The following is a 22,625-nucleotide window of genomic DNA, read 5'->3' as shown; positions in this document are numbered from 1 at the left end:
CATGAATGTAGCCATATTGACAACAGCAGTTGGCGGCGTCTAGGAGGAAGTTCGACGGAACTTATTTTCTATTCATCGATACAGACATGATATAGCCACATTCAAGAAAAGCAAATACATTCCTCTTATCCTCACTGATACAGGTACAGGGTCTATATTCTGCTTTCTCTACGCACAACTGAACACCCTGTATATTTCATAATGAATTAGCCGCGAAATGTTGTCTAGATATTTAAGTAAACCCTGGTATTTCAATTTGGAAAGTTCGATGTAACCATTGACCTGCAAAGAAGATGTGAAACTGCTCTTGCCTGTCCCTGTGTCTCTCATAGTATTGTTCTACTGCATGTTTGTCATGAAGATTATCATCTCACAGAAAACATATTTTCCTTATGTGTATATTCTGACGTTTACTGGCTGTATTTCCGAGAAGATACCACACAGACTTTTTTCTTTTATTGTGCAGCTTTTTATGTGAATATTAACTGAACTAAGTTCTCTCTTTCGTTGCAGGTCGATAAAATCGCCGGATATTTCCGTAACAGAAAAAGACAACAATATAAAGCATCATTTCAAGATAAACAGGTAAGATATCAGTTTCTCCAGCATAAGACAATCTAGCGATTGTCCGAAGCATGAAAGTGTCTGCTCGGCTCTCGCCGGCCGCTGTGGCCGAGCGGCTCTAGGCGCTTCAGTCCGGACCCGCGCTGCTGCTACGGTCGCAGGTTCGAATTTGTGCGATGTCCTTAGGTTAGTTAGGCTTAAGTAGTTCTAAGTCTAGGGGACTGATGACCTCAGATACGCCAGCGCGGTAGCTTAGCGTGTTCGGTCAGAGGTTCAAAAAATGGTTCAAATGGCTCTGAGCACTATGGGACTTAACATCTGAGGTCATCAAACCCCTAGAACTTAGAACTACTTAAACTTAACTAACCTAAGGACAGCACACACATCCATGCCCGAGGCAGGATTCGAACCTGCGACCCTAGCAGTCGCGCGGTTCCAGACTGAAGCGCCTAGAACCTCTCGGCTACAGCGGCCGGCTAGGTCAGATGGTTAGCTGCCCTCTGTAAAAGTGAGTGAATGGATCAGTAATGAACTTCAACGGGCGTCAGGGGACGTCCGCCACGAACAATTGCAACGAACAAAATGAGATTTTAAAAAAAAAAAAAAATTACTCGGCCCTCTTTCTTATATCTGCAGGGGCCCTAAGTTAATTCTCTACACGCAATACGTTGCTTGTGTTACTACAACAAATTACATGTGTTACTCATGCCGTAGGACACTTCGCTTCGCATAAGCTGCTTGGCACTGGGACAGGAGCGAGTCACGACTTGAATCTGACACCAGCTGCCTTCCTGCCTCTGTATTTCGCCATGCAGCAGAAATTGTACTGTAAACGCTTGTGCTCAGGTTATAGATGGTGGTGCAGCTTTACAGATGATGATTTCTTACTTCAAAAAAAAATAGCACAGCACTAAAGTGGTTTGACCTTATATAGTTGTTTGCAAGATAGTCTCCACGAGCTCGTTTGGGTAGGAGAGCGATAATGTTATGAATAAGGCGAGTCGTCCACGGGCTCGAACTCGAATGCTTCAAAGGACATGTGCGCAGGACATGTGGCCTTTATTTGAAAAAGTAACATGATGATCTCTCCAATGGTAAAAAAAAGTTGCGGACTAGTACCCCCACTCGGATCTCCGGGAGAGGACTGCCAAGGGGGAGGTGACCGTGAGAAAAAGATGGAATAAGCAACGAAAAGGTAACTTCCTACGAGTCGGGACGTGAAATGTCAGACGTTTGAACGTGGCAGGGAAGTTAGAAAATCTGAAAAGGGAAGTGCTAAGGTTCAATCTAGATATAGTGAGTGTCAGTGAAGTGAAGTGCAAAGGAGACAAGGATTTCTGGTCAGACAAGTATAGAGTACTATCAGCAGCAGCATAAAATGGTAGAACGGGAGAAGGATTCGTTATGAATAGTGGGGTAGGGCACAGAGTGAGACACTGTGAAGAGTGCGGTGATAGGGTTGTTTTTACCAGAATGAACAGCAGACCAACACCGACAACGATAGTTCGGGTATACATGTTGACGTCGCAAGCCGAAGATGAAGAGACAGAGAAATTGAATGCGGATATCGAACCGTAATTCAGCACGTAAGGGGAGATGAAAATGTAATTGTCATGGGGGATTGGAATGAGGTTGTAGGGGAAGGAGCAGAAAATTTTGAAATTTGTGGTAAGGTCTTATGAGACCAAACTGCTGAGGTCATCGGTCCCTAAGCTTACTCACTACTTAATCTAACTTAAACTAACTTACACTAAGAACAACACACACACCCATGCTCGGTGGAGGACTCGAATCTCCGACGGGGGCAGTCGCTCTAACTGTTACAAGACGCCCTAGACCGCGCGGCTACCCCGCGCGGCGAAGGAGCAGAATAAAGGGTTAAGGGAGAATATGGGCTTGAGGTTGGTACTAGGAATGAGACAGGAGGAAGACTGATTAAGTTCTACAATAAATTTCAGCTAGTGACAGCCAATACTCTGTTCAAGAAGCATAAGACAAGGAAGTATACTTGGAAAACGCCAGGAGATGCGGGAAGATTTCAGTTAGATTACATCATGCTCAGGTGGAGAGTCTGAAGGCAGATACTGGATTGACTGGCGTACCCGGGAGCAGGTGTCTATTCAGATCATAATTTAGTAGTGATGCAGAGTAGGCTGAAGTTTTAGAGACTAGTCAGGAAGAATCAATGGCCAAAGAAGTGGGATCAAACAAAAGTTTATTGATTGGCGACTCCATAGTGTCCTGTGCACTACGACCAGATAATGGGTATACTTGAGAGGAGAGACAGCATTGGTCGTATACTTTTGTTTATTATCGCAAAATCGATTTTCGGTCACTTAGTGACCATCTTCAGTGCCGTAATATATAACTTAAATTAGTAAGCACTGGTGTCAATAAGCTTACGGCGATCACACAGACTTGATAAACAAGAAACAGGAGTCGATGTAGAAGAGATAGGGGATCCAGTATTAGAAACAGAATGTAAAAGAGTTCTGGAACGGCGATCACATAGACTTAAGTCTATGTGATCGCCGTAAGCTTATTGACACCAGTGCTTACTAATTTAAGTTATATATTACAGCACTGAAGATGGTCACTAAGTGACCGAAAATCGATTTTGCGATAATAAACAAAAATATACGACCAATGCTGTCTCTCCTTTAAAAAAAAAACAAAAGTTTGTTCGTAAGGATTGACTTCGTATACAGAAAAGTCAAAACAACCTTCGGTGATATTAAAAACGAGGTTTGTTAACATTCAGAGAGCAACTAAAGTTCCATTGTTAAACTCAGAGGAGAGAGCGGATAGGTGGAAAGAGTACATTGAAGACCTCTATGATGAAGAAGACTTGTCTGAAATGATAAACAAGAAACAGGAGTCGATGTAGAAGAGATAGGGGATCCAGTATTAGAAACAGAATTTAAAAGAGTTCTGGAACACTTAAGGCCAAATAAGACAGAAGGGATATTTAACACCCTATCAGATTTTATGAAATCATTGGGGGTAGTGGCAAAAACTAACTATTCACGTTTGTGTGTAGAATGTATGAGTCTGGCGACATGTCACCTGACTTTCGGAAAAATATCATCCACACAGTTCCAAAGACTGCTAGAGCTGACAAGTGCGACAATTATCGCACAATCAGCTTAACAGCTCATGCATCCAAGTTGCTGATAAGAATCATATACAGAAAATGGAAAAGAGACTTGAGGATATGTTAGATGACGGTCAGTTCGCTTTAGAAAAGGTAAAGGCACAAGAGAGGCAATTCTCACGCTGCGGTTGATAATAGAAGCAACACTAAAGAAAAATCTAGATAGGTTTATAGGATTTGTCGACGTGGAAGAAGCGTTCGGCAATGTAAAATGGCGCAAGACTTTCCAAATACTGAGGAAAATAGGGATAAGTTTTAGGGAGAGACGGGTAGTGTTTAACATGTACAAGAGCCAAGAGGGAACTATAAGAGTAGAAGACAAAGAACGAAGTGGTCGGATTAAAAAGGGTGTGCGACAAGGATGTAGACTTTCGGCTCTACCGTCCAGTCTATGCACCGAAGAAGCAACGACAGAAATAAAAGAAAGATTAAAGTGCGGGAATAAACTTCAAGGTGAATTGATGTCAGTGATAAAATTCGCTGATGTCATTGCTATTTTCAGTGAAAGTGAAGAAGAATTACAGGATCTGTTGAATGAAATGAACAGTGTAATGGACACAGAATATGGATTGAGAGTAAATAGAAGAAAGACGAAAGCAGTAGCAGAAATGAGAACAGCGAGAAATTTGACATCAGGACTGGTGATCAGACGCAGATGAAGGTAAGGAATTCTGCTGTCTAGACAGCAAAATAATCAATGACGGACGGAGAAAGGAGGACATCAAAAGCAGACTAGCACTGTCAAAAAGGACATTCCTGGCCAAGAGAAGTCTACTAGTATCAAACGTAGGCCTTAATTTGAGGAAGAAATATCTGAGAATGTACGTCTGTAGTGAAACATGGACAGTGGGAAAACCGGAAAAGGAGAGAATCGAAGCATTTGAGATGTGGTGGTACAGACGAATGTTGAAAATTAAGGGAAGGAATGAGGAGGTACCTTACCGATAAGGTAAGGGATGAGGAGGTGCTCCGGAGAATCTGTAAGGAAAGGAATATATGGAAAACACTGACAAGAAAAAGGGACAGGATGGTAGGACGTCTGTTAAGACATCAGGGAATAACTTCCATGGTACTAGAGGGCACTGTAGTGGTTAAAAGCTGCAAAGCGAAACAGAGATTGGAATACATCCAGCAAACAATTGAGGGCGAAAGTAGCAAGTGCTGCTCTTAGATGAAGACGTTGACACAGGAGAAGAATTCGGAGTGGGCCGCATCAAACCAGTCAGAAGAATGATGACTTAAAAAAACAAAATTCAGCAAAAGGCGGGGATTCAGGTTCACTAGTCAGTCGCTCTATACTGGCAACACATGTAAGGGGGCGGTCGGAAAGTTCCCGTTCCAAGGCCTCACTAATCCCTTGCCTACATGTTGGCGCTAGCACATAACCGCAAAGGAATCGCGCTGGGTTGCATATATGCCACAGCAACGCCCTCAAAAGGAAAGTTTTTGATCGCCCACATATAATTACTGTCCATGACTACAATCACGTCATTGAATTTTGTGCTTTAAAGTGGCCAGGAAACAATACAGCAAAAATAGTTCAAAAAATGCCAGTTCTCTTTTGCATATTAGTTACTTTCATCTCGCAGTGGCCGCACTGAGTGACAGAGCTAACATTTTTCCTTGCGCAGTTCACAAGACTTTTAGATTTCAGCATAAATCATGTATTTGTCAGGCTCAACCTTAATCAAGGAAATCGGTTAAATTTATTTTTGTATGTCCATCCTCCCTATTGGAGGTTTCAGGAGCTTCGCAGTTCTCTTACGTATTAAAACTAAACACCTAAATCCGTACTTAACGATATTATTCATTGTACGGTTATCAGTTTTGGTGGTGAGTCAGTTGGTAGTTGATGGTTGGAGAGACAACATCGTTGTTACAGCTAGTCAGCGAAAACCAGTTCATAGATTTTGGTCACTGACGAATCGCGTATACTGTTGGAGTTAACAACCTCAGCGTCAGTTAAGGCATCAAGATGGTGCGCTGAAGCACCAAAACTGGTAGCCATGTAATAAATAACATCGTAAGGACCGCTGTGGGTGATCCATTTTACTACATTAAATTTATTGATCTATACGACCCTGTTACACATAAGCATTTATTAAATGACTCTGAGCACTATGGGACTTAACTTCTAAAGTCATCAGTCCCCTAGAACTTAGAACTACTTAAACCTAACTAACACGGTTCTAGACTGTAGCACCTAGAACCGCTCGGCCACCTCGACTGGCCATTTATTAAATAAACCAGTCGACCTGGTCACAATGGCACGATAAGAACAGAGATAGGCACAGTCTCATAAAAAAAGGTTTCGATGAACATAGCTTCCAAACCTAATACCCGTAAACGATTTTTTCTCACATTCGCTAATTAAGAGATGTTTACCCTGCGCAAATATTTGATACGTTATTTCTAGTTTCCCCACCATAATTCCTCTGTAAATCTTTTTCGGGGCTTCTTCGTTTCTTTTAATTCCGGAAAACTCTCCAAAAATCTTTCTTCATGCAAAGTAAATGTGTAATTACCAACTGGGTCCACATTCACGCAGACCTAAAAGTTACAACTGTAAGATATTATTTGTAGAAAATGGACTTTCACTGAGTTTAAAAATTAATGTGCAATTCAGTCATACCACTGACGAGACAAACTCATCACTTAGAATACAAGTAGAAGGCAAAGATTCAGAAAAGCCAGAATTCTCATATTGCTGAGCAACACCATCAGAATATAACAACACAAAAGGGAAGCTATACTACAATGTGTAATTTAGGCCACTGTTCCAGCTAACGAACGCAGTCTGTACAATAATGGCACTGTTTATAAGTGATGGACCTCATGTCAAGCCAAGCTTCTGATTAAAGCTTATTTAACGTCTCGTCAACGTCGAGATCGTAAGAACTGGACCACTTTCTTAAATGGAAGGGGCTCTAGAATCGAATCAGTCGTGACATTTCAGAGACGAATCCTGAAAATCGATGTCCGGATAGAGAGCAGAACTCAACTCCTCCTCAGTCCAGTATCACAACCCATGTTTCAGTTCACACTGGAGAAAAAGTCCGAAAATTGGAGATGATCTGAACTCGTCTAAAAAACGAATGCGATATATCAAAAAGCTTTAGGGACGATACCGATTGACAGCACACACACATCAAATCTAACCAGTGAGGACAGTGGGGTAAAAAAGGCAGAAAAACTTAAGTTATTTCTAGAACGCAACCAAATTGCTATCATGGGTAATAATGTAAGTAACAAAGACTAAAGTAATTAGAGCATCGTCATCCTGAAAAGTTTTCAAGTGCCCCTGATAAAAGCGACTCGTCAAACAAAAAGGTTACAAGCAAAGAGAGCGGTTCTAATCGCCGTTCAACGCCCAGCATTAAATATCCTATTGTTTCCCGTAAGTCGCTAAAATTTTGGAATTCCCCACATCCAACCCAACGCCTTTCGCACTGGTCTACAGTTGGGTCTCCAACGACTTCATCGTTGATTAGACATTTAATCATTGCCGCACCTTATAAACAGAGATCACAACCAAGAGGAAGCTAGCAAACGAAGAAAAGGCACAAGCAGGCTAGGAACGAGTGAGGGATGGAAGTCGAAATTAGAAACCACAGAGGAGAAACAAAAAAATTAGAGAGATCGTGTGTTTCTGAAATGAAAGTAAATTTCATTTTTAAATCTTTCATTTTTCATTCATGGCTGTCAAACAGACAAGTATAATTTTGTTCTTTTCGGCCAAATCCCAGTAAACACGGAATTGGGCCGGTTGTTATCAATCTAGAATTTTGGGAGGTGTATCCAGCGTCAGTATTAACCAGATTAGCCAACGAAACTTCGTTCGGAAACTGGGGATTATAACTTTTTTTAGATTTGTTTCCACGACAATATTATCCGTTGACACATACAAATATTAATAATTTCTTTTGTTTGTTTGTTTAACCTGTAAGATTAGGGCCATCAGAATCTCTCGATCTTACCAGGCATTCTACATATTCTAAATAGCATTCATTGCAAGATTGTTAAAAATTAATGTGCTATAGAACATTATAAAAATTAATTACTACAGTGATGAAAGAGAAAAACATAAACACTATTAAAAGCGTTCATGAGAAGTACAACACTAGTGACCAGGTTACAGGAAGGCAGATTTAAACTATGAGGACCAATAGCAACTGACATGACGAAAGGTATGAAGAGGGAGAGAAAGGGGAATGCGATAACACACAGGGGAAAAGAAAGTTGCATCATGTATTAGAAAATGGAAATACAAAGAAACCTAAATGGAAGCATTTCTTTTACTGTTTGGCAGAGGGAAAACACTATGTTAATTTTTTGGAAAACGTTATGGGGGTGACGGAATGAAGCGTTTCAGGTGCTTCTTAGTTCAAAAGCGGACCACAACAACAGAGAATGAGTCTGTCAATTTTTTTGATAACCACAGCTAGAGTACTAGCTGTATTTCGATTATGGTGATGACAGGTGCTTAAAGACTGATGCGAGGTAGTGGGATGCATGAGACAATGAAAAACCGACGAAGTAAACATAGCACATTCTTGGAAGCTTAAGCAAGCATAGAAATGTGCAGCTAACGTGATTAACAACTTCCTGTGGTTCATTCTGTAGGAATTGTACTGGATCACAAGGCACTATCCTCAGTTAGATAGGCGGATTGTGTATTTCGGTGGCCGCAACCAAGCTAACTGGGTACGCGAACCACTGACGCGGCCAAATAGACTGATGTCGCAGGTGTAACGCACACAAGCATTCGTGGTTAGTTTTAACAGTCTAGCGTTCTCACTACACCGCCACGTTGGATTGCATCGCCACAGATGTGTTTCGGTAGATAGATTGATTACGTAAGTTCACTTTTCACATCTTGTGGAAATATCTTTCGAAACTTTTATAGCGGTATAGTGGCAAGTGGAAGACAACATTTTTTGCCCGATGGAGACGTTCATCAAAACATAAAATCAAGTTCTCCACTGTTTTCTTGGTATGGTATAGGGCTACCTTCGAGAAGAATAGGAGGCTGTTGTCCACGGAATTCAGGACTTCCTCGCATTTAGTACACTGTGTGTGTGTGTGTGTGTGTGTGTGTGTGTGTGTGTGTGTGTGTGTTGCATTAAGGCGGTAGCAGTGACAGCCACTAAGTATGTCAGACCTGAAGTAAGTTAACGTATTTTTTTAAAAAATTCCACCTGGAGTATGAACAGTGTTTGTTGTAGTTGTTAGGAAATACCTTTTATAGTGCCAACCATCCTTTCTTTGCTACTTAATTGTACAATACATTTTATGAAGTTACGTTGCACTTACGCCACTCGAAATTCTTGGAAGCTTAAGCAAGCATAAAAATGTGAAGTTAACGTGATAAACGACTTCCTGTGGTTCTTCATTCTGTAGGAATTGTACTGGATCACAAGGCACTATCCTCAGTTAGATAGGTGGATGGTTCGGCTCGCCAGCTGAAGCGACCGCGGGTACACAGTAGATCGTATTGAGTCTCGATCTCCAGCAATCACCGTACGGTGTGCATGCGGTATCCGGTAGACGCGTTACCAACGAATTTCATCAACAGCTGTATTTCATTCACGTGGGTTAAACGGAAACTTACGCCTTAGCGCTTTCGACCGCAGCCTAATTTTTCTTATAGGATCCTCTTGTTCCTTATGCTATATGAAAGTCAGCCTGAAACACTGAGCATACCGAAAGCTTTCTAGACCATTTGTGCTCCCCTATTTCTTTCTTTTCCTCTTGAACTGTCCGAAACACAAAAACATTAAGTCAGCCAATGACTGTTTCGATGTACTCATTACGCGTTATTTTAGTATTACCACTCAGTATTATTATGAGAAAGAAGTGAAATGAAAATATTTCTATGCCCTTTTCTCAATTAACTTACTCATACCACAACGTTTTTTAAAAACACGTTTTGCTGCTAGATACAGTGTCAAAAGTACAGTGTCAGCCAGAGGGCAAGGAGAAGATAAAGTTTTGATTCCTGGACGTGACACTTCTTGCACCGTTAACTAAGATAGCATCCGTTATCTCTTCGATAGACCGCTGAAAGAGTCCAATAACATGTTAAGCAGTTAAAATTGTTTCGCGGTCGTTCACATAACTTTCTTTTATCGACAACACCGTTCAAAGTCTCATTCAAGTTTTCAGATAAAGTCTAATATTTTATAGGAGCAAATCGACGTTTAACTGTTTGCACCACACATTCTCGTTGCTTCCTACTTTCATATTCTTTGTGTTTCGACATGCTATTGTCGACTTAAATCTAAATCTTTTATTGAAAGTTGCTTCCTATGCTAATATATACTTCTACCTGTGATTAATCGGCACCTGGTTCTTTTATTAGTCTTCTGACTGGTTTGATGCTGTCCGCCAACCTCATCATCTCACTTGTCAGAGTAACAATTGTACCTAACGCCCTCAAGTATTTGTTAGGCGTATTGCAGATTCGTCTTCTGCTACATTTTACCCTCTACGACTGTCTCTAGTACGATGAAAGCTACTCCCTGATGTCGTAACACATGTCCTGTCATCCCGTCCTTCTTTTTTTCAGTGTTTTCTACACGTTCCTGTCTTCGCCGTTTCTGCGGAGAACCACCTCATTCTTATCAATCCACCTAATTTTCAACATCTTTCTACAGCATCATACCTCAACCACTTCGATCCTCTTCTTTCCCAGTTTTCCCACAGTCCACGTCTCACTACTACACAGCGCTGAGCTCAAATCTTCTGAGCCTAACAATTAAAATAATGATATTTGTCATTATTACCGACTTAACGTATGCAGCTGTAATATAAAGCTGCTGCAGCCACGAAAGTCGTACAGGCAGCCTGTGGTCAGGTACTTCGCTCTTGGCTAGTATTTGCCTTTTCTTCTACTTCTACACGATTACTCTGTAATACACACTTGAGTGCTTGGTTGAGGTCTATGTCTCGACCATTCCACTCTCGAGTAGCAAGTGGGAAGACGTTAACACCTGAGTGTTTCCGTGAGAGTTTCATTTCTCTTATTTTATTTCTCTCTCTGATGTAGGAGTCAACAAAATATTTTCGCAATTGGAAGACAAAGGCGGCGACTGAAATTCTGTGAAAAGATCTCACCGCAATGAAAAAGGCTTTTGTTTTAATGGCTGCCACACCAACTCTTTCCCCTACTTCGCGATAGCAAAAAACCAGCTGCTCACGTTTGAACTTCGTCGACTCCCTCCATCAGTCAGGTAAGGACCCCCACATCACAACAGTACTCCCGGCAGAGGACGGACAAACGTAGTGTAGGCACTTTCTTTAGTAGAGCTATTGTATCTTCTAAGTGTTCTACAATTAAAATGCAGTCTTCTGACCACCTTCCCTCTCAACATTTTCTGTTACAGGGTTCTACTTTAAGTTGTTCGTAATTGTAATCCTTATGTATTTAGTTGAATCGACAACCTTTAAAACGACGATTGCAAAGTCGGAAAAGCTACATACAAAATTAATTTTGATTGCATTACAGTTCCGAATCACTTTAGGTTAAAACATAAAGGAATGTAGAACGTAGATGTTATAACTAGAACATGGATGTTAGAGTTTGAGAAGAACCATGTAAGTTACACCTCTGATTTTTTAATTTTCTGAGTCACTACTAACCAACAACGATTCTGTGGCACAGTCCAGCTTCAAAAAGCATAGCCCACAGAAGTTAAGTCTGTCAGATAAGCAAGGGTCACCCAACGAATCGGGTTATCAGCAAGCTATCGCAGTTCTTACGTAAGCAGCAGAAAAACGGACCAACCAAGCCGACTCACAAAAGTTTTACAACACTGTGTATAGTCGTTTAGCTCGTAACATGGGTCTTCCACTATAGTATTTCCTTCGTAACAGGCATTAGTGACACAGTTCTACTTGTGTGTTAAGTTTTTACTGTAAGTGATACGCCTTCCAATCTCCATTTATTTATCAACAAATACAGGTGCTTCAACTCTTTCTTTTTTTCTCAGTTGTACATTCACGCCTGTTAGTAGCAGCTTTTCATCCTTTTGCCCTCTGTCACTATGGCAAAGACAAAATTTTGATCAAAACTGTCGTAAGCTGTTGTTACTTGTTGCGCAAGAAGTACGCGTGGTGTCTGATGTTATTCGTACTTAAGTTATTCGGCATTCTTACAGTCATCAGATGACGACAGGCTGTTTAATATGTTCGATTACAAGTAGTATATCATCAGGATACAGTTCGTCATATTCTGAGTGTTAATGCCATTGTTGTTCATTGTATTTAGGTGGAGGTAAATATTTTATGATTTTTCTTTGCAGTTGTTACAAAAGGAGTTGTCGCTCAAAGACGTCTAAACTCAAAAGGATATGCCATGTACGAAGCTGTTGCGCAGTGTTCAGGCACTGGAAATCTTGGATGAGACGGCTACCAAAGAAACTCCTAATTTTCAAGCGCTCTTCGTGTCTGTTGATCTGTAACAGGACTCTGAGACTGTCTAAATGGAAATTGTCCATACTGCCTCTTTGTACTTTCTCGCAAAGAACACAACTGGAATTATGATGTCCTGAATAGTTGAACATTAAGCTGCACTCTGGTTCACTGCTAAACGCGCCAAAGCACAAAACTGAACAGACTAGCTGTGTGTGTAACCGTCATTTTCAACAAAAGAATTGGGATTAGTTGCCCAACTCATCCCCGGCTTCAGTTACGGGTAATAAGATTTTATTGAATCATTCTAAAAGAATAGCTACGGTCGATGACGTAAGTGTCGTAGTGTTGATGCAACAACAATAGTAGAGTAGTTATTATCAGATTTATTCATTACCGTATTATTCTGAGGAAGTTGCATTCAGCTGTGATCCCACTTCCCATCTATAAAGTGTCGGGCTCGCTCATGCTCATAACACACCTCTATACGTCGTCCAGTCAAACCTCACTTCCAAGAATTCTATTTATATAGCAATAAGGCTTCCTGAAGCCCCCTTTAAGTCACTAACATATTGTCTTATTTAATTTTGTTCGTATATGCTCCTTCCGTCTGTGCGAGGCGTCGGTGGCAATCTGTTCATTCCAGTGACTGTTCTCTCTGGGCGAAGGAAACCCATTCGATTGTGCAACATTATAAGTACACTATTATATGGAGCCTCTACACGCGAATAATAGCCCCCAGCGATGTCTGACGCAATACAAAAAACGTCGGGTGACATATAACGAAAAATTGAAATACGCCCCAGTCGTACAGACGGATCCTTATTATTGTTTACAAATTTACAGAGACCTACATTAGAACTGTTTCGACGAGAAAAGGAAATCCGGCCGGCAAATTAAAATTCTAGTTTTGATTTTCCTCTATCAGTTGCTTCCTGTGAAAACTACTAGTGAAAAATTATGCTTGAATTCTTCGGCGAAATTTCATTAGTTGCTAGTAAACTAATATTTTGAGGTGAGCAAATTCTAAACTCAGAGAGGAAATATTAACAACGAGTGAAACACACCTCTTATTAATATTGTGTACAGTTTCATAGCCGGAGCGGTTCTAGTCGCTTTAGTCCGGAACCGCGCTGCTGCTACGGTTGCAGGTTCGAATCCTACCTTGGGCATGGATGTGTGTGATGTCCTTAGGTTAGTTAGGTTTAAGTAGTTCTAAGTATAGGGTACTGATGACTTGAGATGTTAAGTCCCATAGTGCTTAGGGCCATTTGAACCATATGAGCAGTTTCATAACATCAGTTTCATGACACTCTAATGAAAATGGCACTGCTTACACAATTCTATTTCTGACTCAGTCTTGGGAACTTCGTGCTAAAATGAAGTTTCCTCCATGTAGCAAAGTATAAGGGACGCCACTGAGTTAAATGTGTTGTCCTGATTTGCGGGACACCATCAACCGTATGACATACCTGACATCATTAAACACTACTGAAATGTTTGGGATTTAACGCAGACAAAGATATGGTGATCATGAACTTAACGCCGATACCTTCATTTTCGTTGCTTTGTCATATAATTAAAATGAAAATGTCGTTCATAACGTGGACTTGAACAGGTTACGACCAGGTCGAGCGCCGGAAATCGAAGCGGTATTAGTTACCTTGGCAACAGGAGAGGGTTGTGCACAGCTCATAAAATTGTCACATGAAATGAACTTTGTTGCATGTTGTGTCGTCTGAAAGCACCGAAGAATACAAAAATACCGACAGAGGAAAAACGAATATTTTGGTGTTGGGTTACAGGTTGCATTAGGTAGAATTGATCAAAGTGTGTGATTACGAGACTACAGTACACACGTGTATCACAGCAATAAATAGCGATGCGACTCCTGATGGAACGCTATCAGAAACCTGACAAATATAGATAACGTCCGAATCGTAAACAGTCTATGAGAAGCAAGTGTGCGGATAGCTGAGCAGGTCTCAGCCGTTCTATCTGTTGAAGTGCTCTCGTCTGCCAGGCTACAGTTGCGCGGACCGAAAACCATGCAACGGTATGTAATTGCGCCCGATTACTGCATGATATTTGAGTTGCAAATTTATCGTCCATCGTCATATATACATTTTTAAAAAGGAGGACAATTATTTTTCTTAAAATTGGTGCATGCTCCTGGGACTTGAACTATTTATCTTACTCGCGTCCACCCTTTCTGAAATGTGTACTAAAGCTGCCGACAGTGCTTTTAGTTCTTCTGTTCCGCAAGGAGCTGTAGCGTTTATCGCTGTGGGAGTGACTTCCAGAATCATATAGGAGAAGATGATTTTCTTAACATCGTTTGTCTTAGTTTTCCCAAATTGTATTCTGAAAAATATAGCATCAGAGGTTTACACCATGTATGGCAGAGCTGTGGTTTCGACATTGGACCATTATTCACAACGTTGTTGTTGTGGTCTTCAGTCCTGAGACTAGTTTGATGCAGCTCTCCATGCTACTCAATCCCTTGCAAGTTTCTTCATCTCCCAGTACCTACTGCAACCTACATCCTTCTGAATCTGCTTAGTGTACTCATCTCTTGGTCTCCCTCTACGACTTTAACCCTTCACGCTGCTCTCCATTACTAAATTTATGATCCCTTGATGCCTCAGAAAATGTCCTACCAACCGATCCCTTCTTCTAGTCGAGTTGTGCCACAAATTTCTCTTCTCTCCAATTCTGGTCAATACCTCCTCATTAGTTATGTGATCTACCCATCTAATCTTAAGCATTATTCTGTAGCACCACATTTCGAAAGCTTCTATTCTCCTCTTGTCTAAACTATTTATCAGCCATCTTTCACCTCCATACATGGCTACACTCCATACAAATACTTTCAGAAACGACTTCCTGACACTTAAATCTGTACTTGATGTTTCTCTTCTTCAGAAACGCTTTCCTTGCCATTGCCAGTCCACATTTTATATCCTCTCTACTTCGACCATCATCAGTTATTTTGCTCTCCAAATAGCAAAACTCATATACTGCTTTAAGTGTCTCATTACCTAATCTAGTTCCCTCAGCATCATCCGACTTAATTCGACTACTTTCCATTATCCTCTTTTTGCTTTTGTTGATGTTCATCGTACATCCTCCTTTCACGACTCTGTCCATTCCGTTCAACTGCTCTTCCAAGTCCTTTGCTGTCTCTGACAGAATTACAATGTCATTGGCTAACCTCAAAGTTTTTATTTCTTTTCCATGGATTTTAATTCATACACCAAATTTTTCTTTTGTGTCCTTTACTGCTTGCTCAATATACAGATTGAATAATATCGGGGATAGGCTACTACCCTGTCTCACTCCCTTCCGTTTGTGGAGATGACCATCGACGTAGTGTAGCATATGTGTGATTCACCCGAAGAGCCGACACGATTCCATTGCTACCATGTGAAAGGGATGGTCTGCCGCGGAGCTCCGTGATCAACAATATACTATGAACGGTGTGCCCCGAAACGATATTAAAATTCTTCGCTGACCACATTTCCGTATCTAAACTCTAAACATAATAAAAGTCAACCCACAATTGAGCAGAGAGGCAATTCTATAAATTTGTTGGACCTTCGTAGCACTATGAAAACCTCGTTTAGCATTTATAGCAAAATAAAGGTAGGTACGTATAGCGTAAGCTCCCAGCCCCTGCAAATTCTCCGACAGTCACCTTTCCATTCCACGGTTCATCGCCTCACACCTGTTCGACTATCTGAACCTGTCTGTCAAAAAGTATTACAGACAGTGAAACTCGTAGTTTTCAATATTGACTATAGCCCAGATCTGATAACATTCTTCGAAAAAAGAAAATGCATAAAATTATACTGCATTTCGGTATGGCGACAAACAAAAAAGTCAACGTTAATAAAGACTTGTGTACTATTCCACGTGTTGCCGGATTTCAGATAACCTTGAAAAAATAAGAAGTAGATGTCTCGCAGTCATGACATGTATTTAACAATAGCTACTAAACCGAAGACAATAATACGAGATGCGAATACAGAACTGGAATCTATACACCACCCACAGTTCATAGGTCACCTGCAACTGGCTTCTGTCAACATCCGCCGTGTCTCACGCAACAACAAAATAATAATACAGTTCAAAGTCACTAGGAAAAGTCCCACAAACACCACACTAAAGTTTCAAAGGAAACGAAAATAGTTTTGCTTTCAATGAAACCCACGCTAAGTCCGCCTCGTTCATTGAGCACCATCTTCTACTTACCTTTTCGGTTCCACATCATAATTTGAGGTCTTTCGTGGGCTCCTAAACACTCGTTAAACGGGAACACTCGTCTAGGAAAACGAAATGCTTCAACCCAAAATCCACGTCCGCGCGGCAGAACGCATAGAATCTCTCAGTACTCCAGCTAAAAATAACAAAATTATTTTTTTGTATCAGGTTATGAGATTTTTCAGACCTGAGTACACACTGCTTGATAATCACTAAACATTCACGTCAGAATACGGTCGTTACGGACCAAGATTAATAACCCAATACAAAGAAAAAAAATAGTGACCAGTAACTGGAATAAAAAACGCACAAATGACTTCTTGGATCACTGCGAAAAATTTGCTGCGACTATTTCGTAACTCGTGAAGAAGTTGATGATGATCACGAAAAATCATCTCCCGACTTTCGAAATACACTACGGGAACACTCCCTCCGCCCCAGAGGCCACTAGATCTCGATACCCCGCGAAGGCTGCCGGCCTATCCGAATTTTACAAGCTCCAAAAACACACCGCGACATTATTTGAAATTTAGATATACCAGTCAGTCAGAACCAGGAGTATAATGTACATACATTCATTAGCCGTTTTCCGTGCCAACACCTTCTGAACAACCTGTAAGGTCCTTGTTGCTGGTAGGCCTTTGTTCCTCTGCAGCGGGTGTTATAAAACACAGGCAATGATGAGGAATCACAAACCTTTAACCCAACCGTGCAGGCGCTGGCAACAATTCATTTAGGAGGCATAGGAAGAGACTGGTCCATAACCTCCCCATGGTGGGCACAATAGCCACCTGAAGAGCACACAAGCGCGGCGAGGAAATGGGATGTTCTTACTGTGAACGTAGTAACTGAATGCTACTGAATTCAGCCCAAACATCAACATTAGCAGAAAGCTGTTACGTAATAGTGGCTGATTTGCACACTTGCAACTGAACACTTATTTGATAGGGTGGCACTATAACAAAGATGTACCAATACAATAAGAAATAACACTGTTATTGACAGTAAGTTACAAATGGTACTTAAATTGTACATAGTTTAGTGCGTGGTACTTGATGTCCTAAACCTGACAAAGTGTGACTATAATTAAAGTTACAGTTTCAAAACGGTGTAAAAAAATATCGAAGAAACGAGAAACTTCATCGAAAAAAAATAACGAAAATTTTTCCGCTAGATGGCACTGCAAGCGTTACAGCGTAAACGGGTTTGGCTACAAATGACAGATGAATGGCAATACGATGGCTATCTTGCGAGTAGCATATTAAACCAAGCGTACTGTGCAGTGTCCATGGCCGCGAAAGTTTGGCATTCAACAGTTGTGGCACTGTTGGTTGGATAAGCACAACCACCACGACAAGGTCGTACCACATTGAATGGGAAAATTTGTCTTTTAATAGTCCAGAGCAAAAAATCGCGTAAAAGCAACAACGGCATCGGTTTAAACTATCATGAGACTGACACAAGACATGGTCAAAATGATGTCAACCGCTTCCTGTCACATGTTACATGTCGCACAACAGATCGGAGTGTCACAGGGGTCACGTTCAGAATGCATTACGCTATGCGTGCCTTCAGTTCAGCTACGTTTGTAATCCGGGCACTAAACACAGCATCTTTCAGATGACTCCATAGCCAGAGCCCACACAAATTGTCAGATGATTTGGATGGCCAGGCTGTAGGGAAATGACGGCTGATAATTCTAGCATTTACGAAACCCCCTGCAGCAGCCGTTCCACTGGCTGTGCATCAAAATTAATCCTCAACACACATAAACGCTGTTGAAGGGTTGCAGTGATGTCGGTACACAAAGACTCTCACTAGCTTTTGCCACTGACGCTACAGGTTAAAGGTCCAACAGAACCCTTCCCGTCGAAAAAATATTGTTCTACGATAAACGAGGCCACGATCCATCACCAAACAGAATGCATCGGTATCGGTTGATGTGCGAGCGGATTTTCCTTTGCCCATATTCCACAGTGACATGTCCTTCAAGATGGAAATGGGCTTCGTCTGTCCACAGAATGTTCCATGGCCATTAATTGTCCACTTCCACGCGAGCAAGAAATTCTACAGCAAACCATTGTTTTATGGCGAGGCAACACGAAGCCACTCCTGACCATCACCAGTTTTATGTGGATAGCACTGCAGGATGTTTCGCAGAATTTTATGCATCATGTTCACAAGCGTGTCCAATTTTCAGGCAATTCCCCAAGCACTGCATGTTTGCACACCATACCTCGACCCCTCGTGCAATGCTGTAGCCACATCTACTAACGTTGGATCAGGTTTTTTCCTCCCTCTTCACCACTGGCCTTCAAAAGAACCTGTCCTTCCGAATTTCGTAGTCATTTCCTCCAAATCTCAGGCATACATCTACATCTACATCCATACTCCGCAAGCCACCCGACGGTGCGCGGCGGAGGGCACTTTGTGTACGCCTACATCGGACCAATGCCTATTTTTCGTACCCTCGAGTGTCCGAAACTTCTGCAGAGCTAATGGAGCACATCACCATTCTTGTAAAGGAGCACTATCAGCAGCATGCAGTCATGCCGAGTGTCTCAGACACAAACTGAGGAGCAGCCTTGTTCCCTACATCTTTTGTTTTGCGTATTCTGCCACTTACAGCACCATCTAGTGGTAAAATTTTCGTAATTTTTTTTTTGTTTCCATGTTTCCCCCCTTCTTACATAATATTCTGTTTAAATTTGACGTCATTTTGGGCCGTGGTCCATTCTTTACAACAGTTTTGGGACTAAGTTATATTAAAATAGTCCCATACAATGTTATCTAAGCAACTTTGCTGTTTCTTGGAAGCCTATATGTTGCCATTCTGATTGTAATTGAGCAGACACTTGATAGTCCAATTACTCGGTAAATAGCAAACGCTAGGTAGGAAGGTAGTCTTCAGAGCACTATGAGTTAATAGCAGGCACTGAAATGCACCGTCTAACTGCCAGTTTGTAAGTGTCGGAGTGTCTCGAGCGCACCAGGTTTTGGTGCCTGTCAGGAGGAGGATTCTCGTGTCTGCCGCTAGGAGGTGGAAGCAAAGTAGTCCATGGTTGACAGCGTTCCCTATTGCCTGCTATCCACTCTGTCAGCAGACGTATCGACGCGTCAGAGAAAGTGGCGTGGAAGCAGAGAGAGGTCCATGTTTGTAAGCGCCGGGCAGAGGCTGCTGCACGGAACTGAGAGACGCCAGGCGAGTGGCTGTGCCTGTGTGGTGGCGGCTCGCGCGCTATTTATTGGGTACTTCTTGCTTGTTACACAACACTTCCAAAAACTTACGACGGAAATCATTCGAATAATGACGTTTATTTTATTGTAAGAAATGCATAATTGAAATCTACGAGGGTCGTTCAATAAGTATGAAACGTCCCCTTTGAACAATTATACATAAGACTGTGCTTAATCTGACACACAATATTTTTAGCGCAACGCAATCTGACTTTCAAAAATCCCTACAAAAGAATGGCCCTGACTAACATTAACCTATACGTTTCACAAATCACTTACCTCACAAAAATCTTGGTTACTCGAACTACTGCAATACAGCAAACACCACTACTGCCAGCTAAATAAAAGATTCAAACTACGGAAGGCACTAATTACTGATAGGCATAGTTAGCAAATGAAAGATTTTGATAGAGAACAAACAATGTATTTACCTTAATAGTCATCAAAGGTCATAATATATATAGGAGTTCATAACATCCATTCTTACAAATATCAAAACTCCGCCATTTCTCTCCCCACATCCACCACTGCTGGCGGCTCACCTCCAACTGCGCAACGCTACGCGCTGTTCACATCCAGCTGCCGCTGCCCAACACTACAATGGCAGACAACAATGCAAACTAGCCACAGACTGCACACAGCACACCCAGTGATTTTCATACAGAGCGCTACGTAACATTGCCAATAAAAAAAACCTAAACAGCCTACTTACATTGCCCCCATGCTCCCCACAAAAAACTTTACAAATTGTTTTGGGCAGTGGCCAATACATATTCTATGTAAGTAGGCTGTTTAGGTTTTTTTTTATTGGCAATGTTACGTAGCGCTCTGTATGAAAATCACTGGGTGTGCTGTGTGCAGTCTGTGGCTAGTTTGCATTGTTGTCTGCCATTGTAGTGTTGGGCAGCGGCAGCTGGATGTGAACAGCGCGTAGCGTTGCGCAGTTGGAGGTGAGCCGCCAGCAGTGGTGGATGTGGGGAGAGAAATGGCGGAGTTTTGATATTTGTAAGAATGGATGTTATGAACTCCTATATATATTATGACCTTTGATGACTATTAAGGTAAATACATTGTTTGTTCTCTATCAAAATCTTTCATTTGCTAACTATGCCTATCAGTAATTAGTGCCTTCCGTAGTTTGAATCTTTTATTTAGCTGGCAGTAGTGGTGTTTGCTGTATTGCAGTAGTTCGAGTAACCAAGATTTTTGTGAGGTAAGTGATTTGTGAAACGTATAGGTTAATGTTAGTCAGGGCCATTCTTTTGTAGGGATTTTTGAAAGTCAGATTGCGTTGCGCTAAAAATATTGTGTGTCAGTTTAAGCACAGTCTTATGTATAATTGTTCAAAGGGGACGTTTCAAGTAATGTCCCATAATTTAAAAAAAAAAGCCATTAATGTACTTACAAGGGAACCTCCCCATCGCACCCCCTCTCAGATTTAGTTATAAGTTGGCACAGTGGATAGGCCTTGAAAAACTGAACACAGATCAATCGAGAAAACAGGAAGAAGTTGTGTAGAAATATGAAAAAAATAAGCAAAATATACAAACTGAGTAGTCCATGCGCAAGATAGGCAACATCAAGGATAATATGAGCTTCGGAGCACCGTCGTCCCGTGGTTAGCGTGAGCAGCTTCCACTCTCGCAGGTATAAGTTCAGTCAGGTGCTGCGAGGTTCCTTGCGGAATGGCAGTCCATTCTTCACGGGGTGCTGCACTTAGTAGAGGTATCGATGTCGGTCAATGAGGCCTGGCTCGAAGTCGGCGTTCCAAAACATCCCAAAGGTGTTCTGTAGGATTCAGATCAGGATACTGTGCAGGCCAGTTCATTACAGGGGTGTTATTGTCGTGTAACCATTCCACCACAGGGCGTTCATTATGAACAGCTGCTAGATCGTGTTGAAAGATGCAATCGCCGTCCCCGAATTGCTCTTCAGCAGTGAGAAGCAAGAAGGTGCTTAAAACGTCAGTGTAGGTCTGTGCTGTGATAGTGCCACGCAAAACAACAAGGGGTGAAAAACACGACCACACCAAAACACCACCACCTCCGTATTTTACTGTTGGCACTGCACACGCTGACAGATGACATTCGCCGGGCATTCGCCACAACCACACCCTGCCATCGGATCGCCACATTGTGTATCGTGATTCTTCACTCCACACAGCGTTTTTCCACTGCTCAATCGTCCAGTATTTACGCTCCTTACACCAAGCGAGGCGTCGTTTGGCATTTAACGGCGTGATGTCTGACTTATGAGCAGCCGCTCGACCATGATATCCCAGTCTGGTCACCTCGTGCCTAACTGTCATAGTACTTGCAGTGGATCCTGATGCACCTTGGAATTCCTGTGTGGTGGGTTGGATAGATGTCTGCCTATTACACATTACGACCCTCTTCAACTGTCGGCGGCCTCTGTCAGTCAACAGACGAGGTCGGCCTGTACGCTTTTGTGCTGTACGTGTCCCTTCACGTTTCCACTTCACTATCACATCGGAAACGGTGGACCTATGTATGTTTAGGAGTGAGGAAATCTCGCGTACAGACGTATGACACAAGTAACACCCAATCACTCGGACCACTTACAAAATCTGTGAGTTCTGCGGAGCGCCCCATTCTGCTCTCTCACGATGTCTAATGACTACTGAGGTCGCTGACATGTATTACTTGGCAGTAAGTGGCATCACAATGCACATAATATGGAAAACGTATGTTTTTGGGGGTGTCCGGATACAAAAATGGTTCAAATGGCCCTGAGCACTACGGGACTTAACTGCTGAGGTCATCAGTCCCCTAGAACTTAGAACTACTTAAACCTAATTAACCTAAGGACATCACACACATCCTTGCCCGCGGCAGGGTTAGAACCTGCCACCGTAGCGGTCGCGCGGTTCCAGACTGTAGCGCCTAGAACCGCTCGGCTACTCCGGCCGGCTGTCCGGATACTTTTGATCACATAGTGTACGACTCACGTTACAAGCAGTGTCTGTTATTGAAAT

General features: G+C 42.0%; 1 protein-coding gene across 4 annotated transcripts in view; it reads left to right on the top strand.

Moving 5' to 3' along the window:
- The window catches only part of LOC124616656 (epidermal retinol dehydrogenase 2-like), a 350,044-nt gene that overhangs the window by 267,836 nt on the left and 59,583 nt on the right, over positions 1-22,625 (top strand). For 2 of the 4 annotated variants that reach the window (XM_047144987.1, XM_047144994.1), the window contains one exon: positions 514-585. In XM_047144987.1, coding sequence (XP_047000943.1) covers positions 514-585 — 72 coding nt within the window. Of the gene's footprint in view, positions 1-513; positions 586-11,518; positions 11,594-14,163; positions 14,187-22,625 lie in introns of those variants that run through there. The other 2 variants (XM_047145008.1, XM_047145000.1) reach the window with 2 other exon arrangements.

This window comes from Schistocerca americana, chromosome 1 (genome assembly GCF_021461395.2).
Source record: "Schistocerca americana isolate TAMUIC-IGC-003095 chromosome 1, iqSchAmer2.1, whole genome shotgun sequence".
Lineage (NCBI taxonomy): Eukaryota > Metazoa > Arthropoda > Insecta > Orthoptera > Acrididae > Schistocerca > Schistocerca americana.
The sequence above is the reverse complement of the archived record's forward strand: the minus strand, read 5'-3'. Positions and strand labels throughout refer to the sequence as shown.